At 33.1% G+C, this 12,429-nt stretch overlaps 1 protein-coding gene across 1 annotated transcript; it reads left to right on the plus strand.

Annotated features, from left to right (window-relative positions):
* Positions 1 to 212: 212 nt before the first annotated feature.
* On the plus strand, positions 213 to 10,710 carry LOC118264025 (E3 ubiquitin-protein ligase CHIP). The gene is made up of 7 exons (XM_035576340.2): positions 213 to 549; positions 1,202 to 1,400; positions 4,698 to 4,839; positions 5,732 to 5,834; positions 6,031 to 6,087; positions 6,361 to 6,477; positions 6,748 to 10,710. The coding sequence occupies exons 1-7, from the start codon at positions 430 to 432 to the stop codon at positions 6,871 to 6,873; spliced, it is 864 nt and encodes a 287-aa protein (XP_035432233.1). The 5' UTR covers positions 213 to 429; the 3' UTR covers positions 6,874 to 10,710.
* The last annotated feature ends 1,719 nt before the right edge of the window (positions 10,711 to 12,429 follow it).

The raw sequence follows: 12,429 nt of genomic DNA on the forward strand, positions 1-12,429 counted from the left end.
AAAAAAGATGTTCAATTCAAATCAATACTTCTGAGGAATCAGTTGCTTTGTCCGCCGTCCAGGCTGAAACCGTCTGATTATCGTCAGGTGAAGTATGCACGCTATTGTTAAAAAAGTAATTTAATTAACATTGTGTCAATAAATACTACAAACTGTGGAAAATTAGTTTAACGATTACTTGGCAACATTGATCACTCTAGTTAGACTGGCAGCACTGTTCTTGTCGTTGACTGGCTTGACTGTCAAAAACAAAAAATGCTAATGTCAAAGGCTGACAAACATATTTTTCTAGAAGAAAAATAATTACAAGATATTTTATTCAATTGTGTACGAAAATAATATTTCGTAAACTTTTACTAGTTTACTTAAGGCGAATAATGATATATGTGATTAAATAGGCTTGAACGAAGTGCGGATATTGCTAGAAAAATGAGTAAACATACGTATACCACAGCGAACCTCACCGATAAAGAGCTGAAGGAACAGGGAAACAGATTGTTCAGCCTAAGGCGCTTTGAGGATGCTATGAACTGCTATACAAAGGCTATCGTGAGTACTAACCGTTTATCTATAAATATAGTTACTTCACATGCGATTTTTTCAACGCAAAGTAAAGGAAATTAACTCATTTTCTATTTAATTTTCACACACTAAGGTAAAAGTAAAACCTTTATTTTGAAAATAAATCATTTGTTTTTTTTTTAATTTAAATGTGCTTGTTCTAGTTTCAAACTCCATATTCTTTTCAAGAAGTTTAAGTTTTGTGACATTATTGAAGTTACATAAAAAAAAATAGAGGAAAATGTTAAACCAGTGATAATTTCTTTGTTTTGGAATCGTTTCCATGAGTCATAAAGTATCACATGTTTATTTCTCATTAGAAAGTACATATTAAATGTGATGTTTATTTGTACCTACATCTTATAAGATAAGAATTTTATTGGTATGACTATGAGGAAAGTGGGTTAATATTAACAGGCTATTTATTTTCATCTCTATTATATACTTTTACAATTTTATGTTTGTATTTTCATTTTCTACATTATGTATTTTATTTCAAATTAGGTAGGTACTTACTTTATGTGTTAATGTGACACTGAAATCAAAGCAATCTTTGTTTTTATATGTAAAATTATAATCTAACACATGTATAATTTAGCTCTTTGTGTGATTCTAACTTCAAATTGATGACTCTTTACAGATAAAAAACCCTTCAGTAGCGACATACTTCACAAACCGTGCACTGTGCCACCTGAAGATGAAGAGATGGGAGGCAACGTGCCAGGACTGCCGCAGAGCTCTTGACATAGACAATAATCAAGTGAAAGGCCATTTCTTTTTGGGACAAGCATTGGTGGAACTGGACTGTTACGATGAAGCCATTAAGCATCTGCATAGAGGTAAGAATTGATCTATACTATAAGGTGTGAATGGAGAAGATTGGAGGAGGCCTTTGTCACCTGGCAAATTGACACTCAGAAGTGGAGAAAGTCTGAGTAAAAAGGCTATATATTAAATACAAGGTGTGAAAGTTTGAATACTGATTTGTTACTCAATGATGTCAATATGGTTGAATGGATTTGAATGAAATTTGACACAGGTTGGGTATAATTTGGAATAGTACATACACTTTTATCACAGTAATGCAGATGATGGCATTGCTAGAAACTAGTTTTTTTTTTTTTATAAATATTTCTCTAGCTAGTTGGATTTTATATGGAATTTTTGTTTAGCTAGATAGGAATACATTACACTAATTGATATGGAAATGGATTGTTTAATTAAGTCATATCTATTTGAGGAATGTGGTTTTATTGTTTACCATTATGTAGCTTACAGGTAAAATTATTATCTGTCATTATTCTTGAATTCTTTCACACCTGTGATTGTAAGTAAAGTAGAACACACAGCGAGAGACCTAGTGACTCAATAAAATTGATTTACTATTAATTTGAAGGTCTCATTTAAATACTAGACTTTAGCCTTGACCTTAAACAGTTTATATGTGCATATTATATAGACTTAGAACTAGTAGAATATACAAAAATATGTTAATTAAAAACAAATTGTATGTTACTCAATAAAATACTGGTAATGCTCAAGAATATTTGAAGTTTGAATACAATATTGAGGAAAGGAATTCAATTTCGCCATTTTTTTCAAAGTGGTCGCATTAAGATTTTGTCCTATGTTGTGGGTGTATTTAGAAACATACACATCCACACAGTTAATTTTGTTACTACTTAGATAATTATCCAACAAAATTGGTGGAACAACTCTTTGTTATAATTATTGTGGCAGTCTAGAAATATCTATGAATTTTTATTATTCAATCAAAGGAGATAACCATCTCTGCCTTGAAGTATTTCACAATAAATAAATAAGTATGCATTGTATTATTTGGAAATTCCAATAGTTACTTATTTAAATGATTCAACATAATTATTTTCTTTATTATCATTATGCCATTATAAATAATAAATAAAAGAATTTGTCATTGCATGACCAACAATTAATAGAGTATATTTGTGAATAAAATACTGCTTGTAATCCCATTGTTATGAATTAAGAAGCCAGCCATAAAAATTATGAATAGACTTTAAAATTATTATCTTGTATAAATTCTGGTACCGATTGATTTTATTCTAGCAATCTGCAGGCCAGTTTTGCCCTACATAAAAATAATTTATTCATCAGGAATAGAGGGTAATATCCTATATATTATGTAGATAGTTAGGTAATCATCAACAACGTTAATATTTTATTTTACACTTCAGAAGATTCATTCCATATTATCCTACATTTAAAAATCATTAACTATCATAAACTTAAATATAATTAAATATTAATAATACAAGGTAAACTTAAATGACAGTAACCATTCTGTCACTATCAGCTGAATATAGGTAAATAGAATATAATGGGCTTGTAATTACAAAATCAATGTTAGTCTATTTTTAGCACACAGTCAAAAGGATTCAGTTCATGTATTCCAATTATAGTAAAATATCATTAGTGACACCTCACCGAAATACTATTTATTATAATAGTTTGTTTCATTTCGAAAGTAATCACTAGTAAAATATTAATATTTCTAGCATAGGGTCTGTTAAGGTAAACTTAAATGACAGTAACCATTCCGTCACTATCAGCTGAATATAGGTAAATAGAATATAATGGGCTTGTAATTACAAAATCAATGTTAGTCTATTTTTAGCACACAGTCAAAAGGATTCAGTTCAAATGTATATCCAATTATAGTAATTTTAATATGTACTAATTCAAGGTGACACTTTTGTCACCGAAATACTATTTATTATATTATAGTTTGTTTCATTTCGAAAGTAATTAGTCACTAGTAAAAGGTATGAATATTTCTAGCAAAGGGTCTGTTATTTCCTGGAGCTCCGGACTACCTAGGGAGTTTACCGGGTCTCTGGCCCAAAGGGCAGGAGTAGAAATGGGGTGGTTTTTGGTCAGTAAGAGTCTGACTTTCCCTCTCGCTTCGCCCAAAGCAGGAGAAGTAATTAGATGATTTTCTCCCCTTAAAAAGGGCCTGTTATTTGACATCATTTTGTTCTCTGATGGTTTTGATTTGACTAGAAGAATTTTTTAAGTTGAAATGTTATGAAAGATAATTGAAATAATTTGCAAAGTATAAATCTGATGAAATTTGCCACTACTACCGCCATAATAATTAATAAACAGGTGAAAATTTTACTTTTCCCCTTTTCCTGATATAACATGTATTTGTATAAAGATTTGTAGCAACAAGAGTCAAAAGACTGGCACAGGGTGTACTTTTTCGTGGATAACACATAAGTCACTGTAATTTAAAAACTGTAGGACTTAGATTTTTTTTTATATTTTTCTGATAACATTTTGAACCTTGCCGATCATCTGGTGCCTGTTGGACGTCGACTTCAGGGACACCCTGTATAATTATGCTATTTGTTGGTTTTCTTCTATGATGTGACTTGTTTAGTATTCACTACCTATTAGAAGAATCCGCATTTTTCAAAGAGTAGTTTTTTGTATCAAACAATATTGTTTTTCTACAACAATTTTATTTTGGCTAGCAGCCATACAAAAACTATGATTCAAAATGTGTTGTTTCGAAAATAAAGTAGACTTGAGCCGTGATCATTGAATTCTAAGTGTGTGTTGTTCTATATTATGAGTGAATGAATCATATGTTAAAAGATTGTTCTGGAAATACCTATTTACATTTTAAAAAGTGGATAGTCGCCTGTTTCCTTGTTTGTTTTTATGAGACTCAACTTTAGATAATTCGTCGATGATGTAATTTTTTTATTTGAGTGTTAGAATAGCTAACGTTTATTAGTATAGCATACACGTTACAAAGCGTGATGTGAATTGGTTCTATATCCAAGCATAGGGTCAAGAGTCCAGAGCAGGGCACTACCTAGCGGGTTTACTGGACTCCAGCTCGAAAAGCAGGAGAAGGAACGGGGTGGTTTTCAGTCAATAAGAGTCTGACACTCCGACTCGCCTTACCCATGGCGAGATAATTTATTGGATGGTATTCCCGCCTTAAAAAAGGGTCAAAAGTAACTCTCGGAGAGTTTAAGCTTATGCATTTGAAATTTTATAAATTATTTGTTACCAAAGTACAATCGTAATGAGTTATTTACAACTACGCAATATCGTTAATGTGTCTTAATTATGTGTTCCAGCGAATGACTTGGCGCGTGAACAGAAGTTAAACTTCGGCGATGACATCGCCGCACAAATCCGTATAGCGAGGAAAAAGCGATGGAACGTACAAGAAGAGAAGAGAATAGCGCAGGAGATCGAACTGCAGTCTTATTTGAATAGGTAAACTGACATTTCCATACATAAACTTGCGCCTTTCAACCCTGAGGAGTTTATGTGATTAAACCCTCCAATATATTTATTAAAGAATAAAAAAAAAACTCTGAGGAGTTCGCAGAGGTGTACATTTCAAGCAATGTAACACTCGCATTTCACCACTTATGTAATAAGTCAACTGACTCGTATTCTTTATGATCTTCTATTCTGACTCAAAGCAAAGCATCGTACCTACTCTATTGATTTTTGTATCGAGTTTAAAACCTATAAAGTATCAAGATTTGTTTTCCTTTTATTTCTGTCTGCAGAATCGTCATTCGTTATTTAAATAGTAGTCGCTATTTGTCTTTACATTAGTAACATTTTTTTGTCAACACAATGTCGTATTGGCGAAAACAAAGAAAGTTGTTGTTTGAACAAAATTCTACGAGATAACTTCGAAGGAAGGAATTTTCGAAACGTGGCCCTGTACTGTGAATGCGTACATCAAAAATTTTATCAATGAATGGTGACATTAGGTAGCTTTGTTTGTCATGCATCAGTGGCTACGCTTTATTTATGTATGCTCGGGGACAGCTTTGCATTGAATTAATAATTCAGATACACTTCCATGCACATCACGGTCGACTGCTTGACTGGCTTAGACGGTCGACGGCCTAAGTCTGTTTACTTAGGGCCTTAGGACGCAAGGTGACATCAATATTGAGTCGACTTTTTTTTAATACAAAGAACCGTTTCTTTCATGAAAAGAATGGAATATTTTTACATCATGTCAAAGTAGGGAATGAATACGGCCTAACCATACCTATACAAAATTAATGAAATGTCGGTTGTTTCGTTGTAAGTTGCTTTGGTTTACTTTGTTAATACTAACTAACGAATATTACTTCTTTTTCAGGTTAATAAATGAGGATATGCAGCGTAGAATAGAAGCATTAAAATTAGAAGCTAATAACAAGGACGATGTTAGTAGTAAGGCGTCTAAAATAGAGGACGAATGTGTAAGTATATAAGTCAAAAATTGTGTTTACTTTGCTTATCCCTTACCTAAACTTGTTGTTTATATTTTATCCGTAACAATTGACTTGTCTCCGTATTAAGAGAGTGAACAAGGATGGCTCGTTGAACTAATATAGGTAAGTAGTTTGAAATGAATGAGTAAGAAACACTACCTAATGAACATTTATTTGTTTACAGAATAACTACAGGAGTGAATTAAATATACTATTTTCTAAAATGGACGAAAGAAGAAGGGTATGTTGTATTTTAAAATAGATTTCTTAATTTATTTCACTCAGTATATGTAAGAATTTTAATAAAAACTAGCGTGAGACATACTTAATGAACCAAAAGTCACCGAGGGACTCTTTAGTAGACTGCGCGACGTCGCCTCGTCTGCACACGCTGCTCATGATGAAGAGTCCCTCTGTGACTCGAAACTAGCAGAGGTTTTGTCCATTAATTTACGTGAGTAAACCGTGATTTTCAGTTCACTATATATTAACTTGTTATTGTATTTATGTATAGAAACGTGACGTGCCGGATTATTTGTGCGGCAAGATCAGTTTCGAGATACTGAACGAGCCGGTGATCACGCCCAGCGGTATTACTTATGAGAAGAAAGACATCGAGGAACATTTGGAGGTAAAAATAACTACCTATTCTAAAATAAATGTACTAGCTTTTTTATTATTTTTGGTTTTGGTTTGAAGTAGTTACTTAATATAATCGACTTAATTGTAGTTTTATGACTATAAATGGAGGAATTACAAAAGAAAATAAAGGAAACTCCTTTAGTTATTTTGTTGTTTCAACATTTCGACTAAGTTATAGTAATCGTGGTCGCATAGTTTTGTCATTTCCAATAATAACACTTAATCATGAGTTAATTCTACCTACAATTCTCTTTTACAGCGTGTCGGGCACTTCGACCCGGTGACTCGTGTGAAGTTGACAGCGGATCAATTAATTCCTAACTTCACGATGAAGGAGGTTGTGGACGCGTTCCTGCAGGAGAACGAGTGGGCGCTCGACTACTGAGTACTTAGTACTGAGTATTGAGTATTGGGCTCATCTCTATGTACTCGTGTCGTTGTCTAGGTAGTTATGTATGTGTGTTGTTATGTCCATGTGTTGCAGTAGTACCCCGACTTAATGATGGTTGAATGAAAGACAAGAGCTCTAGCTGTTTAAAATGTGCATGACGAATGTAACGGATTGATGATACTGCTATGCAATAATTATACATTTTGGTCGATGTCCAGTATGTGAGACGGGTCTTTGAGGAGGATTTTGATGTCAAATGACATCTTATTTTACCACCTACATTTTGAGCTCGCTTAAAAGTACTGTTACAATAATAGTTGCCACATCAGTAAAATTCTCTTAAGTCGGGGTATTACTGCTTACAAATGTGTCCGGTTCCATTCACGTGCTCGTTTCATGTTAGCCCGTCTAGTTTCGAACTAGATAGGGGTCCTAAATCATGAACTTTCGGCTCAGTTCGTCCGAGAATACGGTGTTAAGTTAAATGAAGAATGGTAATATTAGGAGGATCAAAGTCAACATAGATCATAGGTATAGGTCGCTGTGGCAAATTCGACCATAAACCTTTGACTTTAAAGCCGCTTCTTTATTAACCGAATTACACGACGCAAAAAAACTTAAAGTAGAAATGTAATTGCAAGCAATAGACACCTATGAATAAATATAGTGCATTAGAAAATTAAGCTCTGTATGATTGGAATAATAATAATGTAATGTTTGAGATAGCCAATTTATTATAGCCAAAGTTGGCTCGTGTAGCCTTAAATAAACAAACTTGTCTTATACTACGATAGTATGTAACAAACGTGGTCCTTTTAACTTAATTAATAAGGTAAACATAAATAGTCCAAATCGCTAGAAAAAAAGTAATTATGTCACATGAATATAAGGAAATGAGCTTGCTAACAACACCATTCATAGATTTTGTACTGTAATCCTTAGGAATAAAGGTTAGTTTTCCCTGTCTCTATATTAATTTAGTACCTTAGAGTGGCTTGTTATAGACTTTTAGCTCAATTTCTCGTGTTACTCCCAACTTCTTCTAAACGTAAATACAAGCTAATCTTGCAACGGACATGTACAGTCAGCAAAGTTAATTGGTATGCGAATAATAAACAGTACAAAGACAAGAGCTCTCGTTACGCTTTATAACGAAGCCGAACTTTTTGTATGAGTATTGCCTCAAAATTGAATAAATCTTTATTTTCTTTCCTTTATACCAAATAGCTTGGTTGACTGTACAGTCTGTTTTTGCCTCAAGTAGTATCTATTCGCTCACAAATACGAAGCACTATGCACAAAATGGACTAAAATTCTCTTGCCTTCTATAGAATAATATACCTATTTATACTTACTATAATTACATCGTTTACATACTCCAAAATTAAGATAGAACGAAATATGTAATGGAAACCGCTTGAAAAATGTACTCTCCAATGGTGAATAAGATGAAAACTAAGTCACAAAGTATGTTGAAAACAGTTTAAATTATAGTTTGTCAAAGTGTCTTAAACCAGTCAGTTCTGTCAGCTACAATCGGATTGTTTTCATTGGTTGATAATATCACGGAAAAAGCCAAGAGGCCCATCCATTAGTTATGAATGAAATTTTTTACGTTTCATGAGATCGAAACGAGGTAGCGATCGGCGTTCTGATTGGTTGTTTTTTGAGGCGGCCAATCAGAGGGCCGAACGTGCTCTCGTTTGGATTTCGTTAAAACGTGAAGCAAACTCGTACTAAGGGTACGCACTCGTGGTCCCTGACTTCTGGCCTCCTAATGGAAAGAGCTATGGGTTAAGGGTTTCTTTGCGCGACAGTATCCTGAAGGAATTATTATTATCTGTTACATTTTCTCCGGGTCTGATAGGGGCATTTCGTTTTGTTCACAAGCTCTCATTAACTCTCATTTGGAAATTTCCCTCTCATTGAGTTTTGATGTTAGGTACATCTGAATGTTTTCAATGAGCGTTCTTTCATCATTATTTATATAAATTAATTTTGACTAACTAATTAATTAAACATTATAATGTAATTACCTATTTCTAAACTATCCATCTTTCATAAATTGAAAGTTTTTAATAGTTTATAGTAAATAATTTTCGGAGTGTTTCCTTACAATATGTTTTATGGAGTTTCTTAACAAATTCCTTATTTATGTAGTTCGTTATGACTTTTATGAATACCATAATTCTATTTGTCTCTGGTACTTTAATATATAACTTCACAAACCCATGCATTATATAATGGTATTGATGTGTTTACCTACTCTTTTTATGCTAATTCTTTGTATATGAATATTTTCAAATAATTCGTGTTATAGTAATAATTAGTAGTCTTAGTTGCGCTTTTCAATTGATTGTATTAGAGATCTCAGCGATAAGAAATGCAGTAAAGGGCTAAGGTATTCAAGTATAAAACGACAAAAAAATTAATATGGGAAAATTTTGTTTGTTTTAATGCCTTCTTTAAAATAAAATATTGAGTGAAATTGTTTTAATAAGAAGGCACCTTATTTTTTACAACATTAAACTGAGTTTTTACGATATCGTAATTCCATTGTTTATGCAATATTTCAATAAAATCTTCGTACTTCTTTTATAGACTGTACTGTGTACTAAATGATTTGCAAATGTTGTCGATAACAAAAAACATCTCTTGTGTTAAAACACTGAATCTGTTTTGCCAGCAATTCTCACCAGAGTTGAATCGCATTTAAGCGACAGTCGACTGAGAGTATAGAAGAGAAAGGATACTTTTCGATTCAATTTGTTGAATGATAGTGTCAATGGTTTACGGCTACCATTTTTGTGCTCACCAGAGGGCGCTAGTGTAGCTTTAGGTCATGTTTGTTCAAATATTGTGAAAGTTCAATGACTGCCATTAGACCTCTCGCTACATTTGTGATTCTGGCGATAAACTCACTCGAGGTACACCATTGAATTTTCTATTGACTAAATTAGACTAGTGACTACACTATTTGGACCATCAGCCCAGACCAGAGAGCTCACTATATCTAAGAAGTTCGTATAATGTCTACCGAACATAAATGTTGATTAATTCATGTTATTATTGTTTTTAAATGTGATAAAATGTACCTAGTAAGTAGTTATTGATAATGCGATTGTATTCTATTAATTAGTGATTATTTTATCGATTCGCTGCTTTCATTAAGTTTAACAAATCATGCATACTTTAGTAGTTGTGTCGCAGTACATCATAAGCGTGCAAGGTTTGCTAAAATTATATTAGTAGATAATTTAAGTTTAAATTTAATATATGGCTGTTTAAATTGTCTAAATTATAATAATATATGTCAGCAAATGTAGATTTGGTACTTACAAAATTTTTAGGTTATATTGTTTGAACCAATAAATGGTATTTACAGGAATTTTGCAAATAAAATTGACACAGCATTATTATAGTCATAAAGTATTTAATTTTTGATTGGTAAGTAATGGTAGGATATTATTGACGCATGCCAACATTTGCGTTATCTGTGGTAATGTTGAAACGAATGTAGCGCCATCTGGGCTTGTTGTTAAAAGATTGGTCCACACTAAATGAACTGGTATTTACAATGACAATTGTTTGAAACTACTTATCCTCTAATCAACTCTGGACTTGATGTGATGGATTGTTATTACGAACTGAAAAATACTACAAAGAAATAGTTATTTAGTTTGCCCAGTTTCATTTAGCGCGGGCCAATCTTATTGGTGTTTGTTGTAAGTGTGAGATTATGGTACATTGGATCGCTAGAGGAACAGATTCACTTGTATGTCGTAACCAGACACTTGTAATAAGTTACGTTTAAGTAAATGTTATTTTGTACCCGTGACTTTCATTTTTACTCCTTGTCCCATTTTCACCGACTTAAAAAAAGATGAGGTACTATACTACGTAAATTTTATACCAAAAGCACTTATTCAATCCAATAATATACCAACACAAAATAGAAAACAATATTCTATATTATTTAATAATCTTAATTTAAAAGCATTAAGAATTTTAATGGACTTTTATCGATTATCTATTATCTTTTCAATTGTAAGAAGAGCGGAGTTGAATATTCCGATAATATACAAAAATTGGTCTATGAATTGAAAATTATTTTTCTATTTATATCTTAAAAGTACGATAATTCAATCAAAAAGATAAAAACTAAAACGCCTTTTGTCTTACACGTCTTGACTAAAAAAAAAAAACAACAAACAATAATATTATCTACTCACCTCAAATTATAATTCGCAAGGGTTGCACCGTCACGAGTTGGGTAGGCATTAAGCAGTACAGTGGCAACCTGTTACCGTGTTCAATTGTTTATTAAAGACCACTTCGCTTACCTGTTGCTTCTCTAATGCACGGCGATACCGCACGGAGTGTTTACATCGCACTTTATGTTCCCCACGACTACTGAAAGGCCTTTGAAGATGCGGAAATGTACTACGTTTTGTGTTAAAGCGTGCGATGTTTTTGTTAAGTCATTAAAGGGAGTTCATTAGGGGTTTCGTGTTATGTCTGATGGTTGATTGATTCCTGTGATTAGGTGTTTGTTCGTTCAATTGTTGCAGTGGTAATGTTTAGGGGAGGTTTCTATAAGCGGAAAATTTTATAGTGGCTACTAAGTGGATATGAGTGCAATTAGGTACCGAGTATTAAGTAATGGGTCTCGTGTTTGGTATCATAATAAATACTGTATGTATTAAATTTCTGCCTATACTTTCTAAGAAATAGTCCTCAAAGCTGAGATTTTCAGCGTTTTTAAAAGAAGCCAGATGCAGATTCTAGTGTAAGGTATCAAACAAACTTCTTTTTAGTCTGTTATTCGAAAAACTTAAGGAATTAAAAAACATAGGTACCTATAAGGCCTCGAAATGCGAATAGATAACTACTGGAACAATTACCCAATATCTATTCGCCCCTCTTCTGTCTCCACTCTCCTCTCGAATCCTATTCACCCCATTTTAGTTACCTCCCACAAAACCATATTACTTACCTCGTTGGCTCCCTTATTACCTTCACGGTGCATCGGTCATCGGTAACGAACCCTGACGTAATGACATTAGCCTAACGAGTTCCAGGTCCTATGCAAGTTTCTTCATCACTTTAAATTGCATGCGGTTAACGCAGAATAGCAATTTCATGTTTGATTACTCTTTTAGAAGATAATGTTTTTGTAATTATTTTTGTGTCACGGAAAATGTTTATTCCAGAATTTATTTGAAGTAGATAGGAAAGTAGCAGACTTGGAACAACAATTTGTGGATCACAGAAAGAGTTGTTCCTTGCGGGAATCGTACCCGCTACACGTTGTACGGCAGCCGATTGCCCAGCCACCCCAACAACCGTGCAGTCCATATGAGTAAGTATAATTCCAGTAATCAATTAATTTATACTTATTAAGTTAACTAAGTATACCTTCATTGATTATTGGTAGGTACCTATTAAACTTCCTTAACAGTTATGCAGATCAAAATGCATTTGCGTTTGAAATCACAAAGCAAACATACTGACCGACATACCTACCTCACTGGTAAACGTAGGAATGCG

The sequence above is a fragment of the Spodoptera frugiperda genome, chromosome 26 (assembly GCF_023101765.2).
Source record: "Spodoptera frugiperda isolate SF20-4 chromosome 26, AGI-APGP_CSIRO_Sfru_2.0, whole genome shotgun sequence".
In the NCBI taxonomy this organism is placed as follows: Eukaryota; Metazoa; Arthropoda; class Insecta; order Lepidoptera; family Noctuidae; genus Spodoptera; species Spodoptera frugiperda.

What these genes read in the sequence shown, in the direction of transcription:
- LOC118264025 (XM_035576340.2), top strand. Translation starts at nt 430, where the DNA reads ATGAGTAAACATACGTATACCACAGCGAACCTCACCGATAAAGAGCTG. An exon ending in ACTGCTATACAAAGGCTATC is followed by an intron (nt 550 to 1,201) that starts GTGAGTACTAAC and finishes GACTCTTTACAG; the next exon opens with ATAAAAAACCCTTCAGTAGC. An exon ending in AAATGGACGAAAGAAGAAGG is followed by an intron (nt 6,088 to 6,360) that starts GTATGTTGTATT and finishes ATTTATGTATAG; the next exon opens with AAACGTGACGTGCCGGATTA.